Consider the following 21,109-nt stretch of genomic DNA (forward strand, 5'->3'; position numbering starts at 1 on the left):
ACCCCACTTCAGGACTGGCCTCTGTTTCATACTGTATTTCTGCTTTTCTATCATCAGTGTTTCTGAATAGCTGAAGCATGATATAGGAGTTTTCTGTTAATATTCTACAAAAATCCTGCATTACCAGAATGCCAGGGCTGCCCCCTGCAAGTCGGAGATTGGAATCATCACTCTGAGAACCCTCAATCGACTGAGGGTGCTCCAAGTCAAGCAGCGTACAGTACAGTGTACAGAAAGAAAGACAGTTCAAACCAACTCTATGCAAAAATATATATGGAACAGAGCGTGTGTAGGCAAAATGTAACCACACGCGTTTTTTTGTTGAAAGAAAGACACTATATACAAACTGTACATTTCTTGTGCAAACGGAAGTGTTGCTTGTAACGGGCTGAAATTGACACGGCATCCCAGAACTTCAACATCCAGGGTACCTTGCATAACTTTGTTTTTTGGTCTTAAGTTGTGAGAATAGTGAAAGATGTGCATCACAATTTTTCACAGCTAAAACTGTTTTGTTCATCAGCAGACCAACATATTGATTTGCCAATCAAATAAAGACTAACTGTGCGTTCACACCAAAAGCTGCCAGAGCTGCAAAGGCGTCAGGTGTAATTCATTTTCAATGGATAGTGGCGACCAGAGGCGTTTTGAGCTGCAAAAGCGATGAGCGGCGGCGTTTGGCAAATTGAGCTGCAAATGAAAGCTGAATTCTGGTTAACTTTATGCAAATTCGCTATGACGCGTTTGAGCTGCAAATGACCAGCAACCAGTCGCAATGTAGATGTCCCTCACTTGCGCGGACCCCAGAGAACATCGACGGAAACTTAAGTTCCCTATCACGCACACTTCCAAAATGCCGCGTGAGAAGCTAATCACTACGGTGGCTGGTCACCCTATTTTGTACGATGTCACCCTCTTTGCCTCTAGGGACAGAGACAAGAAAGAGCAGGCTTGGGAGGAAGTGTCCCGTACCTGGTACGTTGATATTTTGAGAACAAGTCTTTTAACTAGAAGCGAATATTTGCATGCTGGCGCCAAGCTAGCTAGCATGCTAGTTTTCGTTTTATCATTCACATTATGTGCTCTCCGTTGTTTATTCAACAGTGAAGGCCTGCAAGAAAACATGGAAGGGTATGAAAGATACCTACAGGAAACTAAGAGGGAGAAGGAGAAGAAGAGTGGGTCAGGCGCCAGCCGTAAGAGACCTTGGAAGTTTTGCAGGGTCATGGCTTCCATAGGGGGGTCATCCCTATGTTTGCCAGGTTCTATGTTTCCCGGGTTCTATGTTCCCCGCTTACCACCCAAAAAGGTTATCTGTTTCCCATGTTCTAGGTTCCCCGCTCAACCAAAAAGGGTTCTATGTTTCCCGCTTGGTTGAGCGGGGAACCTAGAACCTGGGGAACATAGAACCTTTTTTGCAGGGTTAAGTGGGGAACACAGAACCCGGGAAACATAGATATGCTCCCTAGTGACAGTGAGAGCAAGAGCAAGAGTGAGGGAGAGAATGAGAGAGTGAATGGATGCACCGCCAAGACCCCAGACCAGGCAGCAGACACCAGACCACAGGCTGCAGACCAGGTACCAGGGAACAGAGGGCAGGGACCAGAGCAGGCACCACATCCAGGGGAAGGCACATCAGCGATCAGCATGCCCCCGGCCCTGCAGACCGGAGGACGGGGTCCCGTCCATGGCCATAGCTCCGAAATAGTAGAGAAGATTATTGCAGCTTTGGAGGCTGTAAGCAAGAGACCTGCAGCAGCTGGGTCTCCTCCACCTCCAGCAGAGGATAGTTATTTCTTGTTTTTTAAAAGCCTTCTAGAGGATTTTTGGGTCTTGTCTGTCCGCACCAGACAGCAGTTAAGATTTGAGATGTACAGGATGGTGTACGAGGCCAGCCTTAAGGAGGTGGACATCTGGATTGGGGAGAGCATATTGCAGCTGGAATAAGTACACTCACAATGCTGACAGCATGCTGTGCACACACACACACGCACGCACGCACGCACGCACGCACGCACAAACACACACACACACACACACACACACACACACACACACACACACACACACACACACACACACACACACTGTTTTATATTTATTATTTATGTTTATTTATATTCACCAGTGTGGGTCAGAGTAAATTGTACTCTTTGAGAAACTTTGGGTCTTTAATGTGTACAGTAGAATACTGCATATGTTTTACCAGTCTGCTGTTATTAGTGCAATCTCCTTTGCAGTGATTTACTGGGGCAAGAGTACCAGAATATTAATGATAAATAGATAGATAGATAGATAGATAGATACATAGATACATAGATGCCTTGAGGATTTTGAAATTAAACACTTATTTAAACATGAACGTTAATTATAGGTATGGAAATCATGCTTTTCAGTGTAATTGGTGGCTCTTAAAAGAGCCTTTTGTAGATGGGCATTCACACATTTCACAGAGGTTGCCAGGCAACACTTCCCTCATTGGAAAAATAGGAAAGGTATGCCTCTCTGACACGGAGTGCCTCCCAAGTTGAGTTGTTGCTGCCCATTCGGGGGACTGGCTGCAGGCCAGCAGCTTCTCTGTCTGCAGGTGGTGGTCCTGGTTGTCCAGCAGGTGGCCTCGGTGTTCTCCGGGTCCTTTTGGTGGTCTTCCTCAGGAAGTTATGGAGGATGCAGGCAGCTTTCACACAGGCATCCACATTTGCGGGGCTGATCCCAAAGACTCCTCTGTACATACGCCACTGGGATGAGAGAATACCAAAGGTATTCTCAACAATCAGCCTTGCATGTGAGAGCCTGATATTGAAAGTCCTGCGGCTGCCATGAAGCTGGGTGCCAGGGAAAGGACGCATGATGTCACAACGCAGCGGGAAAGCCTCATTTGCCACGAACACGTACGGCTGCGGTCCCAAATGCTCAGCTCCTGGCAGCAGAGCATCCTGTGGCAGGCCAAGGGTCCCATCCCGCAGCGCCCAGCTGAAAGTGGAGTTGGCCAGGACACCGCCATCGCTGGTCCTCCCATAGTTGCCCACTAGGGCTGCCATGATTAGTTGACTAATCGATGACTAATCGACTATAAAAATAATCGGTGACTATTTTAGTAGTCGACTAATCGGTTTGAGTCATTTTTCATAGAAAAGTACTATAAAAGTACCCCAAAATACTCTTACTGCAGCTTCTTACGTTCAGATTTTGGCAGCTTTACACACTCTCCTGTGACAGTGAACTAAAACCTTTTGGCGTGAATATGAAACAAGACATTAGATGACATAATGTTGGGGTTTGGGAGAGACAGACCAACATTTTTCAACATTTTAACACATTTTTCGATGAAATGATTAGTCGACTAATCGAAGAAATAATCGACAGATTAGTCGACAATGACAATAATCGTTAGTGGCAACCCTATTGCCCACATCCACCACTGGGAAGCAGTACTCCGCATCCACAACTGCCACGAGCACGATGGAGTAGGTCTCTTCATAGTTAAAGAACAGGGACCCAGAGTTGTCAGGTGCCCTGATCACTACATGTTTACCATCGATGGCCCCAAGACAGTTAGGGAAGGCCCACGGGTGATGGAGGCCCTCAGCGATGCTCCTCCAGTCATCTGTGGTCGGCACTGGCATGAACTCGCCAACCAAGGCATCCAAAATAACCCTGGTGACCTGGGTCACGATCCTGTGCACAGTGCTCACGCTCACACGGTAGCTGTAAGCTACTGTGCGGTGTGAGTCTCCGGTGGCCAGGAACTTGAGACAGATGGCGAACTCTTGAACTGACAGTTGTGTTTGCAGCAGGCTAGCCAAAACCAGGCCATCACTGGACAATACATATTTTTTATTCAGTGTCTGTAAGATCAATGCTTTCTGGACTGGGCAACAGCAATGCTCGTTTCAAGTGTGCATGAACGCAGCCCCTTTAAATTGAGAAACATAATCAAGCTCTCAGAATTTGACATCATGAGTGACTTGAGCTGCTTTTGCTGCCAGAAATACTTTACCAGCTGCGCTGCTAGAGTGAATTCAGCTATTCTGCAGCTCTGGCAGCTTTTGGTGTGAACGCACAGTAACAGTACTCAGGCATGCTGTGATGCTGTACTGTCACTGTGTGTGTGTGTGTGTGTCGCCAGTGGACTCTCAGAACTCTCCCCGGTCCGAAGCTCATACTCAGCAGAAACAACAGAAAACATCAATGTCTAACAATGTTGGTGGCCAGCTGGGTTGTTTTAAGAAGATAAAGACAGATGTTGTGTCAGTGCTGTAATCCTCAGGGAACATTAAACGAGTAATCATAATAATAGTCTTTATTTATATAGCACCTTTCATACAAGAAATGCAGCACAAAGTGCTTTACAATAAGGGCATTATATGTGCTTCACAAGAAAATAGACATAATGGACATAAAACAGACAAGGCAATATGAAAGGACATTTAAAATTACAGTTTAACACATGGATTAACTGATTCATAAACTCATAGAGCTGTAAAACTATAAATCATAAATCAAGTAAGACTTTAAAAGAGTTCCAGCAGCGTGAAGCGTAAAAAGAAAGTAAAAGTGTAAAAAGAGAGTGTCAGACCTGTATCAGGAAGTCAGAGCTAGTTAAAGGCTAAAGTGAATGATCACTAAACACAAAACTGGTAGTTCAGGAAGTTTGCCAGGTATAAAGAAAAAATGTGACCTGATAATAGTGTTAGCACAGCAGAGTGCATTGTCTCCTCTTTTTCCTGACCCATTATATCATCACTGGGCTACTTGCAATGACTCCTGGAGCCTTTATCACAGGGTGGCGCTGTTGAGTGCATTATCTCAGCAGGCGCCCACTACTGGGAGGTGTATTTCTACCTGGCCTCAGTGTCAGTGGCCTGTTCTGCAGTTTGGTGCATCTGGTTCAGACTCTGTGTCTCTTTGAATTTGGGTTTGTGACGAAGTGGGTGAGAATGCACCTTCACTCACCACTTGTCCCTTACATGCTCATTGTACACAGTATACCATGTTACTTTTACATACGTTTATTTTGCTATAATTTACCATTGCTTTCGTAACATTACACCACTTACTATCCCGGGTTTGTTTGTGTACTTGTTTTGTTACAGTTAACATCAATGCACATGAGTAAATTAAAACAAACACACAGTCATACGTTGGTTTCAGTTACTTTTATTGTGTTTCAGGTTTGAACTTAGTTGAATTGTTTGTTCCTTTGTCTGTACTTACTGATGTGATGTTACGCTCGAGCCAGTTTGCTCTAAACAGTGTCAATCTTTTGAAGCGCAAGTGTTCCAAGGCAGTGTTTCGATCGCTGCTTCGGCACGCCCACAATCACGTGACTACCGGAGAGCGAGGCCTCGTTACAGGCAGTCTTGAGGCTTTTCCAAGTCTTCCACTTAATGCAGTTCTGACACACAGCCAGCAGATGTCACTTTTCTGACTGTATGAAATGCTTCGAAGCAGTGTGTCGTTGAAGCAGGTGTGTCAGAGTGGTTCAATGCTTCATGAAGCTTCGATTTCACCATCGCTAGTACTTACCTCTGTTTGTTCCTTTGTTCAGACCAGACCCACCATGCAGGATTGTTTGAAAAGCCGTCGCCCAGCACTTCCTGCCTTTTATAGTTGTAGTGATGTCATCAATGACATCATTGGGCTGAACTAAGTGGAGGGGTTTTCTTTTTGTAGGAATATTTCTTTTGTTTGTTTAGTGCAGTTTAAAGTAGCCGGTTAGGATTATTTACTTTAAGTAGTTCATTTAGTAATGTAAATGTGCTTGTAAGTTAATCCTAGGTGTTTATTTGATTTCCTTGTGTTAAGGTTACTGTGTATTGCAACCTCCTTTTGTTTTGGTAGGGGCTGAGGCAGTCTAACTGTTAGTCAGTCCCTCTATATAATATAAAGGCAGTTGAGGCTGAGAGGAGAGGCCGTGCTGCTGTGAACATGTGCCCTTTTGTTTGATTTATTATGACTTAATTTTACTCAGTTATTTGCTTGGCATTTTGTTTGGGTTTTTGTTTGTTTTTGCCTAATTTGCAGGTGTAATGGCGAGCACCTTCCTTGACACCCGAGCTAAACTATCTTACAGGGTTCCCAGTGATCATAAGGTATGCATCCTTACGGTTTTTCACATGCTACATTTTCACAGCGTGTATCATTGGCATGAGATCACTAGATATAGATCTCAACTCCTCTGATTTGCAGTGTAGCAAGCTTGTATGCTTGCAGCAGATCTGTGGTGATACTGTCCACTTCAGTCTCTTGCTGAACATAACTTGGCTTCTGCCGGGGCAGGCTGGCTCGTTATCTTTTGTTAACTTCATGCAGCTTCTATTAGGCCTTAATAAGTGTGACTCTTTTCTCGGTTTCTGTTCTGCTGTTAATACTGAGCCAGGCTGACCAAACGTCCTCTTTTGCCCGGACATGTCCACTTTTCACGTCCTCTCCGGGGCATCCGGGGGGTGTTTATAAATTGATGATAATGTCCGGTTTTCGTGTGTGTGTGTGTGTGTGTGTGTGTGTGTGTGTGTGTGTGTGTGTGTGTGTGTGTTATGTTCAGGTGTTGTCACGTAAATAACAGTGCCCAAGCAATAAACAGGACAGACAATAGGATATAATTTATTTTTACACTACATTTTCAGTGAAAGCTGACCAAATCTGACCCGAGTCCGAATACAATTTATACATTTTTGACCGAACCCGGCCCGACCCGTTGGGTAGGCCTACCATCGGGACCCGGGCTCGGATCGGGTAGCCACACTCTAGTGTGTGTATGTGTCCCATATCTATAGGGGCCTATCTGAATTTCTGTCTTTGAGAGATATTATTTTGTAATATAACTGAATTTTCTATCCATACATATAAATTTTAAATATATTAAAATTATAAGGCATCTTTGAGTAAACTGTGAGTATCATTTAAGTAGGCTATGTCGTGGCTGGGCCGAGTGTCCTCTTTTTTTTAGAAATCAAAATTTGGTCACCCTATACTGAGTGAGCAACAGAATCTGCGCCTCTGTTCTCTGGTGGCCTATGTCTACACAAGTTTGCATTAGCCTGTTTTTAATTCAAGTGTAACTCCCAGTCAGTCGTTTTCAGTGCTTTAGTGCACTTTGCAGGCACTGATAGGGCAGGCTCTCCATCATGGTGGTGGCCTGTTCCATAGTCCCGGCCTCCACTCCCCTGTGCCACAGCTGTTTTCTCTCTAGGTACTTTTGTCACTGCATGTCTCTCTGCTGAAACTTCAATGTGGCCAGAGGACTAAACATTGGAAATGGTTGTTTATGATGTGTGATGTTTATATGGAGTGTGTTTGTGCATATATGTGTGTGTGTGTGCGTGCTTTATTGTATTCACTAGTTTTGATCTGAAGTTGGATTCAGATACTCTGGTGGCTTTGCTGTTCCTTTGATGACAGAAGACACATTAATCTTATACTAAGACGTATGTTGTCTTGCTTTCAGAATGTGCAACAAGAAAATTGCTGCTTTTACAAAAGCACCTCATAAACTTGATTTAATTTTCCACACTTCTTTTCATTTTATGAGCTTTGTAATACACTCTTGATACCAGTAATAAAGCAGAATGAAAGCCACCTGATAATAACACGACTGTTTGTCGATGCTGCCTGAGTAAGAGCTATAGTTTGCTTTCACACCTGATCTGTTTGGCTTCATTCAAATGGACTCTAGTGCATTTGACAGTGTTCAAACCAGTCTTAATTAACTGAACAGCAAGTAAAACTCTGGTGGGGACCAAATAAATGGGCCGGGGTGGCCTGAGGGTTTGGCCTGTTTCAGGGAGAGGTGTGAAAACAAAACAAACCAACCATGGGAATCTGTGGTTGTGGGTTTTCAAGGCCAGACATTTACACAATTAATCCTCCCAATACAGTGTTTCCAGGTGACACCAGATAAGCGAAGTTAGCTCCAATATTCACTCTTTCAGCTCTCATTTTGGTACCTGGTTGCCTGGTTCCTGACCTTTGAATCCCCCCACTCCACCGAGTTTGAGCTGACTAATTTGTCTGGCATGGTGACACATGACAGTGGTTTCTCGGTCAAATAAAACCCAACAAACAATCTAATAAGCGCCGCTGGCAGAACTAAAGTCATTGTCAAAGTGTTGTCAAGTGGTGCACCTGTGTTGTCCCAAAGACTGTTTTCCATTGATGTGTGTTTCTGTCTTTCTAAACCTGAGCCAGACCTCATCCTGAGGGGATTAAGGATGAGGTGGTTGCTACGCATTAACAGGACGGAACACTATTCAATGGGGGAACTTCAATACAACACTGGAACCAATGAAGAGTCATAGCAACAATGGCAGTAATGGCTGTAAATAAGCTAGACACCACTATCAAGGCTGCTCATGCTCGAAATGTCTCCTCGGTGTCGCCGATATTGTAGTTTGTTAACTTCGTTCCTCTCAGATCTTAAAACCCTGGCAAAACAGGTGTGTTGGCATGGCAACACATTACTGTACCAGTTTAGTAGAGTACCAGTTTTGAAAACTATGGGTATGTTTTTGTTTTTTTTTAATATTACAGCGACCTTGGGGTTTTAAAGTTAATTTTTGCTATTTCTTATGACTTCTTATGGGGAACTTCTAAATACAATCATTTGTAATGACTCAGTAAATTCCAAACTGGTTGAACCACCACGCAGGCATCTAAGGACATTCTTTAACATATGGCTGTTGCAATATGAAAAGAATTTTACCACTTTCTTGAACCGACCTCCAGATGTTATGAATTTCATGTAAATCATTTCTTGGCACACTGTCAAAGAACAGCTTGTGAAGATATTCATTGCAGTTGTACTGACTTTCGTTTCATGTGTAGATTAGCATATTTAATACAGCCACAAAACTTTATTTCTTTTTTACCACAGAATCCTGGAATTGATTGTTTCGTAGCGAACAGTACATTATTAACTCCCTAAATTGTCTGTTTTGCCCATCTCTCAGCTTAATTTTTTGTAAGCAGCCTATTTATTGCTTTCAAGTTTAGAAAGTTCAGTTTTTATTTAGTTATTGTCTAGTGTTCATCAAAAAAAAAAAAAAAATTCTTGGGGCCCCCAGTGACGAGGAAGCCCTAAACGACTCATTAGGTAGGACCGGCTCTGATTTGCTTTCCAGAGGCGACTTTAGTTGGGAGGAAAGTGAGGTTTCACATCACACTGTGCAGCACATATGACTGCCACATGAGACAAATGTGCGTCCAATTGTTTTACCTTTCACCCTCCACTTTTTCTGTCAGTTTTCACATTTTCCATGTCTTTGGATCTGGATAAAGTCATTTGAACCAACCCCTAGGGCGCAGAGGTGACCAGCAAGAAAGAGAAATGAGTCACTCCTGTTGTGCAGCAGCATTTCCTGTCCCCATGAATCACTTCCTCATATTGATTTTTAAATGTGTCAAATATTCATAACAAATGGCTTGAATTAGATTAAATGAAGTTATAATTTAATTTAATTAAATCAAAATCTGCCTTGTCATATAAAGCCGGAAATATGGACATTAAAACTTTTTTTATATCTTTCTTTATTTTCTTTTTTTTTTAACTCGCGCACATGTGCTCAATTTTATCAGTTTGTCCCCAGTGCGAAGTAATCAACTTCTACTTCTTCTGGAAAACATTACGAACTGAAATCAAATTAGTTCTGGCTTTAAAATCCTTTGCAACAAAAGTTACGTGCAGGATAAAAGTAAATAAGAGCTGTTCCCATTTTTAGCTAATTGTAATTTAAAACACTGAGGGGTATTGCTTTATGGTGTATATGTATTAGTGTCTGTTTTCCTCGCAGTTAAACATTTCATTATTGTTATAAAATACAAAAAAAAAGAAACATAATATGGTCAAAATGTCACTGCGGTACAGGGATGACCTGAATGTTTATACACCATCATTTAACAGAAATAGAAAGAGTCTGTCTCTTTCTCAGTGTGTATGTAGATCCTTCGGTTTTCGTAACAACCCTTCATTGGGGTGGGTGTGTTGCTGAGGTCCCACGGAAGTGCAATGTCGAGTGCGAGCTCATAAACTAGATCTATAGGTTGTGTTTATTAGTAGTGTGCTGCTACCGCCAGAAGTCCACAGTGTGTGGTGTTTTGTGAGGGGACCCCTATTAACTGTTACTTTGAAGGACGTGCTGAGTGCAGCTCACTCTCCATCGCTCGTTACAGTTCATTTAACGACCAATGAGGAAAGACCAGAGAGCCCCGAGAAAGCGAGATGTTACAGTGTAAGCACACTCAAACATTTCAAGCATCAACAATGCAGATGAAATGCTTTTGTGTCCAGAAATAGCCTGGTCCCAATTAGCTAGCTAACAAGTGATGCTCTGCTTTAGCTCTGCTAGGGGTGCAAATATATCATGGCAGGTGAGTTGCTCAGGACCAAAGGAAGTGCGGTGTAAAGTGTTTTGGGTGAGATGTCAAGCAATCGGCCCACTCCCAACACGCATGTTTTGAAGAAGTGCACCAGTTCAAAAACAGCGACAAATATTTATGTGGCCGCTGTGGTGTGGATGATTAAATCTGCTACAGCAATCTGTTTTCAACTTAACTTTCACATGGTCAAAAAAATGCATCAGACAGAGTTGGAGGAACACAGTGCAGTCATTGATGAAGTCAACCTCAAATTTTAATCCAAGTAAACAAGTTTATTCTTGTTACGTCGGTACAATACAGGCATGGATTTTCACTGTTGCTGTACGATAGTTATCAGCAGAGACACACACGCAGAGATACTTTGCATTTGCTGGAAAATGCTATAAATAAAACAAAAGGTGTTCAGTGCAACTGGTACAAAATATATATATAAAAAAATTGGCAAGAAATGGGAGGATGATATTTCATAATGTGCACTTCTTTACTATTTTTATTAAACAGATGTAGTTTGATCACAAGTTATAAAAAGCAGCTGAAGGGAGGAGATAGCAGCAAAGACAGAGAAAAAGAAAACAAGAGCAACATGGCTGATGTTTAAGTCCGTTAGACTGCTGTAGCAAACCCTATTCGATTATTGCGACGGTCAAACTCGGTGTAGTAGCGGGCGATGAAGTTGGCTCCCAAAATCCAGACGGGACCTGTAGGTGGCGGCACATCCAAGCCCCTGAAGGTGACGATGCAGACGTCCCCTTCGATCTGTGATTGCTGGAGCCACAAAGACATACATACATTTGAACGCTAAAGTGGCAACACCACAATGTTAAGATTCTGATGAAAATAAAAATCCTGCAGTAAAAGCACAGAAGTTTTGTAAGCAAAATGTGCTTTACGTTTCAGTTGGTAACTTCTATGAAAAAAACTGTCACTATATTCTGAATGAAGTACATCAGACAGATAATCTATGAAACATCATGTCCCTCCTCCTCTTTTTACTGCGTTTGACGACATTCACTAGAATCTCCCATGGCTCACCAAAAACAACCAATCAGGGCTGAGGAGTCTCTAGAAGCCCTGACACACCAAGCCAATGGTGATTCAATGTTGGGATGTTGAGGAGTGTCTGTCGCCCTGGTCAATGCACTGCGTCCCACACCGTTGCCCCTCATTGGCCCCTGTCACCTTTTTTTTTTTTTTTTTTGGCCGATTCAGCACATTGAATCAGCATTGGCGACGGTGGATCCCGTCAGCGACTTATGTCGCTCTGATTGGCAGTTCAGCTCAGCGCCCCAGAAGAGAAACGGAGGTTAGAAAAGTAAACAAAGAGCTAAAGTCAAGAGGGAGTGAGGTCATAACAAACTTGTTACATATGGTAAGATTATTTTTCTCTAGCAGAAATGTTTGATGACAGTTTGTGTTATTGTTCACTGGCACTCAGTAAAAATGCTTTGCTCTTTCAACACTGGATCGTGTTGATAATGTGCTAACTGGCTCACATGTGTCAAGATGGATTCCTTTTGAATGACGATTACAGACACGCAGGCGCAGAAGGAGCGTGCTGTAGTCTTTGTGGTGTGTTCATGTGCAGCTTTCTGGCCAAGACAAAGTGATGTCAGGTGACGCGGCAGGGAGCTGTCATCATCATCGCTAGTTCTCTGAAGATGGTTTGGTGTGTCTGGGTATCATGTCAGTCACTGCTTGTGAACTTGTGAACTGTCAAACTTGGAAGCACTGATTAAATATGGATCAAAACTCTGTTACTGCGTTGGCTGTTATTCGCCTCAAATGATTTAGCTGTAAAATGAAAGAGTTTGCTGTGGCTGGTGGGCGATGCTTAATTTGCACTCGACTTTTTTCGGCATGATAGCTGGGTCACAAACTTCCACATTAGAGGGCTAGCAAGCCTCTGCCTGAGCGCAAGATGTTTACTAGGGGTGCCAATTCAGCAAGGTTTTTTTTTTAAAAAAAAAATCATTATTATCAGTATTATTATTTTATTTTATTTATTATTACTATATTTAATATTATGTATACTTAGTATCAGTTATTGCTTTTACTTTTATTTATATTATGTATTTTCCTCTTATTATTTGCTCACTTCTCTCTTCTGTTATCAGCAGCAAATATACACACAGTTATTCACATGTACACAAGTGCCCTTTATAACCACTCAAGTACAGTAACAACCACTGGTTTGCAAATCTATGACATGTAAACTTTGTATGTCACTACTTTGTGCGTCACTACACCGTGTCAAGTTCTCCCTGTACCTGTCACATGCACACATGCACTGTCGTCTTTAAAAATATGCTATCGTTTTCACAGGAAATTTACCGTTTATATACAGTCTCTTTCAAAATAAATTACATCGGCCCAGCACTAGGAATTGACTTTTCTTTGTTCCTTCGACAACTAACACACGTGGTGGAGTTTAGGCAACAAAAGCATGCGGTTTGATTTTGGATAAAAGAAGGGTTTGGCATTATAGTCTTGCAGGAAGCATACACCGCTCTCCCAGCCAAACTATTTGGACTTCTGTCTCCTTAACTTTCGTTTTTGTCCCACCGTGTTAAACTATGGCGACGACCAGATATTGACAACTTTAGAGTGAAACTGCTAAACAGAACACTGAAACATGTTTCCAAAAACATTTGAGGCCAAAAAAAAGGCAATGCAGTTACAGAATCTTGATTCATATTTGTTTGGCGTTGCTCTTAGTTGCAGTTTGACTGCAGTTCATGAGCAGTGATCGATTGCTACTTTGGAGACTCCTCCGCTGTGATTGGTTGTTTCACATGTGGTAATGCCTTTGGAAATGTTGTAAGGCAATAGAGAAGGCAGCGGAATATGATTCTTACCACAGATTATCTGTCTCATTTGGTGCTGTGTGAGGTATTTCTAAATTAGTTTTCAACTATATATATAAAAGCTGCCAACTACAGCTTTAAAGTTACAAAATTAAAAGTATTCATTATGCATCTTGCCCTGTTTCAGAGTGCGGTTTTATCGGGCTCCCAAGATCCTGAAAGATGTCTTTTGAACTTATGCAACGACAACTTGTCATTCTTATCAGCGAGCCCACAAAAATTCCAGCGTATGCACACAGCATCTCGAGCAGGTCCAATCAGTCACATAACTGAAAACACCTGTGTGAGTGTACACAGCCTCTAATCTATGATAACAAATCACATTTACAGATTAATTGTATGGTTTGCTGTGTAAAACCAAAAACTGCAACTGTGAGATAAATTTAGTACACTATTTCCTTAAATTGTGTCGGAGTAAGTAAGTAATTTTACTTAAACAGCACTTGAGTAATTGTGCTTGGTCACATTCCACCACTGCGTGCTCACATTAAAATGACTCAGCATTCATCATCCTGCTCACCCATAAGATGTAATCCTCCTGAGTCAGTGAGTACTCCTGGCCACCCAGGTGGAAAGTAACACTAGGCAGCGTCTTGACGGCGTCACAGTTGACTTTGTACTGATGAACACAAATTAAAGGGGTGATGACAGGTCATGAATGTTTTTTTCAGACAAATGTTTTTGTGGGAAACCATGTTGCGTGTGTAAAAACGTACTCCACTTTCATCCAGCTGGGCTCCGATGGTTTTCATCAGCAGTGAGACAGAGGAGGCCGGGCCTGTGATGTAGGAGGAGCCGGTGTCGATCACAGCTGTGCAGCCCTCCGCGCAAAACATCATCTCCAACCCGACAGAAACCCTGAAAGAATGAAGGAAGGGGTGGGAAATAAATCACAATCACAAAATGGGTGCAAACACACGTGCACACACTGTATAAGGTATGAAGCAAAGCTCTTACCCTTTCATGGTAACTTCCCATTTACCCATCTCTCTGGTGTCCAGATAGTTAAAGTTTCCAGTGTAGTAGTTTGGGTCTGTGCCGCCAAGGACCAGCTCTCCTCCTGGAGAGTGCTTTGGGTCCCTGAAAACCATAAATCAATCACCCTTCAAGCCCCAGGTTTGCTGTGCATATTCTCATCATCACTGTTGACATTGACGCAGGTTCATCAATGATTGCATGCTCCCTCAGCTCAAGTTTTACTCTTAAGGCCTTTAAATCTTGTAAGTTCTCCAAGAAACTTCCAGGCAGCCGTCATCATCTTTCCTCAGCTGTTTTCCTCTGGCCATTACTGAGTATAATAAATGGAAACTAAGTTTTTTCTCAAAACAGTCCCTTGTCTTACCCAGTTCCAAAATCAGCTCATAGGATGTGATTAATTTTGTAATGGTCTTTGTTTAGCTCTACCAATGTGATGAAAACATTTTGACAGATGTTACGACCAGACAGAGTTAGATTTATTTTTTTTGTGTGTCAAATTAAAGTTTTAAAGGGTTTTTTTTTTTCTCCTAGTTGTCAGAGTCAAAGCAAGATTGCGAAAGCTTAATCTGCAGTGTACTTGTTCCATTATGTTGTAACTCTAAGGAACATTTTCTCCTCTGTGATTTCATACAAACTGACAGAGAAGCTAGTGGACGTCAGTGGACTCACCTGCTGTAGTAGACAGAAAACACCTCCTCCCTGAGGACATGCTGAGACATGATGCGGTCAAACACCGGAGTGATGCCATCGATGGCCATGTTGGGGTAACCCATCCCCAGGACTCCATCGAACTTGGCAAAAATGAAGGGCATGGCGGACAGAGAGGCTGCTTCAGCAAATACCTGCACCACAGGAATGCCACCAACCTGCAGGTAACAAACAAGTTGAGAGTCAAAGGTTGGAAGAGGCTAAGACTGAAACATCGGGGGGTTCTGCTTAATGCCAGATGGACCAGGCCACCTTGTCCACCAGCAGTAGAATGGTGCAGAATGACTCAATGAGTTTTCGTAGTGGGTTTTTGGTTAGATGCCTAAAATAAGCTCTGTGGTTAATACAAGCTTAAGGGACTTTGTCATTTGGTTCTATGACACAAAATATGTCAGTAAGTACCCCGCTCATGAGCTTTGAAGCTTCTATACATGTCTCAAAACAGGCGGTTGTTAACAAGTGGCTAAATGAGAACGTCATCACGCTGAACACGACTTAACAGCTTTGTTGTGGTGGTACAGGTTAAGTCTGTGCGACCGTGGTGTAGTTGGTTTACAGCGCCATGCAAAATCCAGCTCGCTGCAGCAGTGATAATAAACAGCAGGAGGAAAGAGCAACTACAGATGAGCAGCAGCAGGCTGATTCCAGTGGAGAACAGAAAGAGCAAGAGGAGGAAGCCACCGCTGAGGGTGAGTGACATGACACCCTCCCAGCATGTGATGCTACTACTGCTACTGCTGTGCTTTTTTAAAGAGAGAGACAGGAAAGAGGGAGACAGATTGGGGATGATGCAGCAAAGGGCCGCAGGTTGGAATCAAACCCGGACCGCTCTACCTGTTGAGCTAGAGGTCGCCCCACTACTGCTGTGCCTTTAACCTCGGGTAAACTTTGCAAGAGCATAAAATGTTTCACACTGTCAGTTTCATCGTTACGCTACATTTATGTAAAAGACACATAAACACATTAAATTATATAATGATAAACAGACTCCCTAAAAATCACACACTGTTTCATGAGTTGTTGAGAAAAGATGAACTTTTATAAACTTTGCGAAATTATGACAAATTCTTGAATGAAGCGTGCTTTGTTATCAATTCAGCAGACATAACACATTAAGCTCTTTCTTTTATTATGTAAAACAAACATTGCGTCACTTCGTCCCGGCATGTTAGGATAAAGTCAGCATAACACATGCAGTTATTTCCCGCCCATATTGCTTTCATTTTCATGCACTTCTGTTGAATGTTGCATCTCTCAGCGCGGGGGGTAGGCAGCCTGAGGCTCCGGGGCCGCATATGGCTCTGTGTAGCTTTGACAAAAGATTATATGGAATTTAATAACTGTTGTGTTTTTTTCTAAAATTTTAATTTTCAAATTCTCTGGCCTACACTTTTTCCTATAGACTTTGTTAAACCTAAACAGCAGTGGGTTGTCTGAAGTGTCCTAGCAACACTAACTATGGATTCCAAATGCAGAAAAACGAAAAGTCTCTGAGAAAAATAAAGAATTTAATAGTGTATTGATGCAAAATTAAAGTACCAAATTATTATGGATAGGCCACTGCAGAGCCACCTTGTGGTAAAACACATCAATGATGCTCATCTGGACCTATTAGTAATATTAATAGGCTAATTAAGACTTAGTAGGCTGTGTTACTTACATTATAAGGCTCAAATATGTTTTGCAGACTTTTTATTAAAGTTTTTTGGCCAAAATGGCTCCTTTGATCATAAATGTTGTCAACTCCTGTCTCAGAGGTTTCATGGACAGAACAGAAGGTATGATCAGTGACTCCTTCAGCTGTCTCACTACTTATACTTTAGGCATAAAACAATCTCTATCAGGATTTCACAAAACATGCCAACATAATATTTTCATGACCTGTGTGTGGGAAGCACACTCACTCAAACACGTCAAATATGGTAAGAACAGCTGATCTCAGGTGCAGTAACGGCTTCAGTTTCCATGGTCACTGCTCCTACTGTAAATCCTGTGCTGTTTAGATACAGGTGAATTTATTCCCACTGCGCTGTTAACTTTTAGTGCTCCTGTAACATAAATCCTGTTGAGATGTTCATAGGTGTGCTGTAATGAGGTCAGGCCAACCCTGAAATTAAGGCAAAAATTTATGTGAACAGAAACTCCTTTTATCTTTTTACAGGGTGTCGACTTTGAACTCACCACGACAACATCCTCGCTCAGAAATCCCCTGACAGTTCCAGAGGCGTACTGGATGGAAAATCCGGTTCCGTTCTCAACGTAGGTCCGAGATTTGGAGGCGTCGTACCTGTTGTGAGTAACTAGAAGTTCAAAAGTCATTTGAGTCATAAAACAAATGTTAATCAGGGAAGCTTCATTGAATAATGTCTCATCCAACGTGAAAATACTTCATTGATTAAAGCTGCAATAATGGATTTTTGTTTTTTGCTCACTTGGTGGCAGCATCAACTTTGACGCTGATTTGGCGAAGTGGTTACCAAACGTTTACACACACACACACAGACATAAAGCAACACTAATTTTGTGACGTTGTTGTGGCGTGTGTTTCTAAACACCTGGCAAATGTAAGCAAAATTTACATCCTCCTTTTTAGTCTCTGTTGATTTCTGAGGGAAATATCCGACTCTTTAGCTGTGTAACGGTCCACTTTCTTCCATTAACTATAAAAGTAATGGACATAGCTACCCTAACATCATCCAGTAGTTTGTGGACCATTTTGAAGCCTTGAGTTCAGCATTCTGGCCATCGCCATCTTGGTTTTTTGGAGCCACAAGTGACCATATCTGGGTGAGAGGAGGAGCGAGGGGTGGATCTGACTGAGAAGCTGAGGACACTTTCGGCAGACAGCCTGTCACTCAAAGCGTGACTTGGGTGAAGGTTGGTGTTTGTTGGACCCATCCACCAACACTCCCGCCTGCCCCAGTCGGACTTTCACCACCTTCACTTTCGTCCTTGTTCCACTGTGTGTCCCCCTGATGCCGCCGGGCGCTGTTAAACCATAACGGCAACCAGCCACGTATCATGCCAACCTTGAAGGACACCTTTTTTTGTTGGTTTCTGATGCAACAAGTCAGTGCCCAAGAGCCAGCTTTCCACGACTTCGGAGAGAGACCTGGCTTTTATTACATACACTACTGCTTGTTGTCTCTAGATCTCTTTTAACATGCTTATGTAAGTACACAGGATCTGTTACCGGCTATGTGATCTTCCAAGATCTTATCGCTGTACTATTACGCTGTTTTCCTTTGTTTGAGGTTTGACTGCCGCTCTTTGAATTACATCATCTCATAGCGTCCTCTCCTCTTGCAGTTGCACCTGACTGGAGAATTAGCGCCACCCGCTGCTTATCTCAATGAACCCGCTGTAGTGGATGGAAAAGCACTTAAATCCTCGTTTTCTTTTTGCCAGTTTTCTGAAAATCTGGTTAAAGTTTGAACCGTATTTGAAAGGACACCTAACTATTGTTTCCACATGTCATTTGATGCTTTGTTATTATTAAAAATCCCATACTGCAGCTTTAATTAAATGTTAAGCAGATGTGAAGTAAATGTTATTTTCTGGCCTGTATGTGTGAACACTTACAACAGGCAGTGGAGAAAGGTGAGCAGCTTTGTGACGGCACCCACAGGTTGGCTGAGCCTGTGTCAAACACCACGTTGAACATCTGGGCCGGAGAGCCGATACTGATTTCCCCAAAGTACTGAGTCTGTTAGGGAACAATAAAAACATAAATCTCAGTTTCTGACTTTCCTTAACCAGCCAGTGCTGTTTTTATGCTTTTCCCGTGTGTGTGTGTGTGTGTGTGTGGTAAGGCACAGATAGAATTTGAGGGTATGAAATCTGAAATCGAGAGTGTGACTCATGCTCAAAGAATATGTTAAAGCATCAATCAAAAGGCAACTGGGTTCTGCTGTTTTACTCATGAAGACGTTTTGAATCCCAGAGAGAAGTGCTGATTAATGGCTGCTTTAACCCCAAAGACTAAAGTCTGCTTTTGGCTTCATGACAAAAAAAGCAAAGTCAATTGCCTTTGACTCAGTACATCTGGGTCGGCATGACCTCCATAAACACGCATGAGATTTCAGAAATGCTCCTCCAGATATGTAAAACACAAAACTGTCTTACGTCCAAGTAGTTGGTTAGAGGTGTGGGAACAGTCCCATTGTTGTTGTTGTCATCTGTGCTCTTCTGGGCCAACCCAGTCAAAACCTGCTCTGCAGAAACACCCAGCTCCCTCAGTGTCTCTCTGATAGACGGCATCTTTTTCAGCGAGATTCTGGAAACAGAACAGATGAGCAGGAAAATTCATCTTAAGGGTGACAGGAATTAGACGAGCCACGCACTTGGTGACTGAAGAAATGCTGTAGAGTTATGTGAAGTACATTTTTCATGCTATACATCTGGTACACATGACTGGTCATCAACCCAGTATGACAATGCGCCTTTAATAGAGAACAGACTGCTTTGCTCATAGTGCCAAGCCAGAAAAATGAACAAAAACACATGCTAAGCCAATGCTGAAAACATTAGCTTTCATAATGAGCCAATAAAACACATTTGTTTTCCCGTCCTTACTTGTTTTGTTTGCTGTCACTATTTTAAGTGTAGCATGTTTTCTCTGATGTGAATACAATTATACTGTAAATCCTCACTGCTGTATGGTTTGCTTGTTTATTCACGCAAAGCAGACTAAAGGAATAAAGCTCTCACCTTCTCAGGGCATGGCTGGAGGTCACTGCCGACAATACAGCAACCAAACACATCCAGTAGTTCACCAGTGGTGCCATGGTGACTTCTCTGTTGCCGGGCGGAGAACACAGACCAGCGATGAAGACTATAAATGTAAAGCTGATTGTCCTGGTGTTGTGAATATTCCACGATTATCAAATCTGACTTAATGAAAGCTGCCACTTTCTCTCTCTCTGCTGTCTAGACCCTCCACTCTCTTTATACCATGTCCTCTTCACCGTACTCTCACCCATGGGCCACTGACTCCGGCTGGGAGCTCTGCTGGAGGTGACCACTTGAAAACAAGCTCCGCTTTCCCTCCTCCCAACCCCCTCTACCCTCCTGCCTTGGTCACACAACCCCTACTGTGATAAACAGGTCCCAGTGAGAGGTCTGAACTTTGACCTCTTAAAAAACACTGGAGACAGAAAGCAGGGGCGCGGAGCTCCTGAGATTGCTGACGTTGGTAGGATGGACACCTTGTCTGCAGGGCTGTGAGAAGCTTTAGAGGGACTGAAACATGCTCTGAGCTGTCAGGGCAGATTAGCTTGATGTTGCTTACAAAACTCAAGTCATTTTAAATCTCAGCTGCTGCAGACTGTGCTCTACGATTAGGTCATTTTTTATTAATTTGTTGTCCATTTCACCAGATGCTGCTCTGTTTTTATAAAACAGAGCCGGTGATTCCTTATCTGCACAGCAGACAGGTTTTACACCTCTCTGTTGACCCTCTGCTCCTTACTTCTCTCCACTCACAGAGTTCACTGCAGCATGATCACCACTTCAATACTGATTCTCACAAACTAGATCAACAACTGTTAATTCAGTTCAAGGTCTTTGATAGGTATCTTTGGCAGGAGACGCGGCCCATGCTGACTGAATTATGTTTTTTTTTTTTATTGAAAACATTTCAGTTTACAAAGACATTACGGGAACCTTAGTTTGCATATGAAACAAGTCAGGGATATACTGTATACAGATACGTGTACATCAATAAGCTGCTTTTCCATGTACATTTATGCATATATTTACCCTTAATGATGATTGTGTTAATAATACCTGACATTTTCTTTCATCAGTTTACACTTCACCTATCTTAAATTCAGGCAGCTTGATAGAGGCACATTTAAAACTGCAGTAAGTGTATTATGTGGTGCAGGAGATTGGCAGTATGCTTTGTTTTCGTATTGCACCGCTGACTCAGACTCGAGAGGGGCTCAGCTACACCTAATCATCCTGCGCTGGTTCTCACTGGGTTTGGCCACAGGGAGGATTCCCACAGTATCTGGCCTGTCAGGATGGGGTCGTGTTTTGGTGCTGCACCGACCACCCAGTCGTGCCTAGAGATATGTGGGGGTCCACGTCATGCACAGGCCCAGACAGCCACAGCAGAGGTCAGGGGTCAGCAGCTAAGATACTCCCTGTAGGCAGAGCTTCACGGAAATTATAGAGTG

At 42.7% G+C, this 21,109-nt stretch overlaps 1 protein-coding gene across 1 annotated transcript; it reads right to left on the reverse strand.

Annotated features, from left to right (window-relative positions):
- Positions 1–10,642: 10,642 nt before the first annotated feature.
- On the reverse strand, positions 10,643–19,915 carry ren (renin). The gene is made up of 9 exons (XM_049581841.1): positions 19,638–19,915; positions 19,053–19,203; positions 18,510–18,633; positions 17,109–17,227; positions 14,889–15,085; positions 14,199–14,321; positions 13,958–14,099; positions 13,762–13,860; positions 10,643–11,142 (listed from the first exon to the last, which is right to left on the reverse strand). The coding sequence occupies exons 1-9, from the start codon at positions 19,712–19,714 to the stop codon at positions 10,981–10,983; spliced, it is 1,194 nt and encodes a 397-aa protein (XP_049437798.1). The 5' UTR covers positions 19,715–19,915; the 3' UTR covers positions 10,643–10,980.
- Between the last annotated feature and the right edge of the window lie 1,194 nt (positions 19,916–21,109).

The sequence above is a fragment of the Epinephelus fuscoguttatus genome, linkage group LG7, assembly GCF_011397635.1.
Source record: "Epinephelus fuscoguttatus linkage group LG7, E.fuscoguttatus.final_Chr_v1".
Taxonomy (NCBI): domain Eukaryota; kingdom Metazoa; phylum Chordata; class Actinopteri; order Perciformes; family Serranidae; genus Epinephelus; species Epinephelus fuscoguttatus.

Excerpts from the sequence above, each read along its gene's own strand:
- ren (XM_049581841.1), bottom strand. The coding sequence starts at position 19,714 with ATGGCACCACTGGTGAACTACTGGATGTGTTTGGTTGCTGTATTGTCG. Across the intron at positions 13,861-13,957 it reads CCCAGCTGGATGAAAGTGGA|TACAAAGTCAACTGTGACGC; the intron begins GTACGTTTTTAC and ends TGTGTTCATCAG. Across the intron at positions 11,143-13,761 it reads AGGAGGATTACATCTTATGG|CAATCACAGATCGAAGGGGA; the intron begins GTGAGCAGGATG and ends TTGTGGCTCCAG.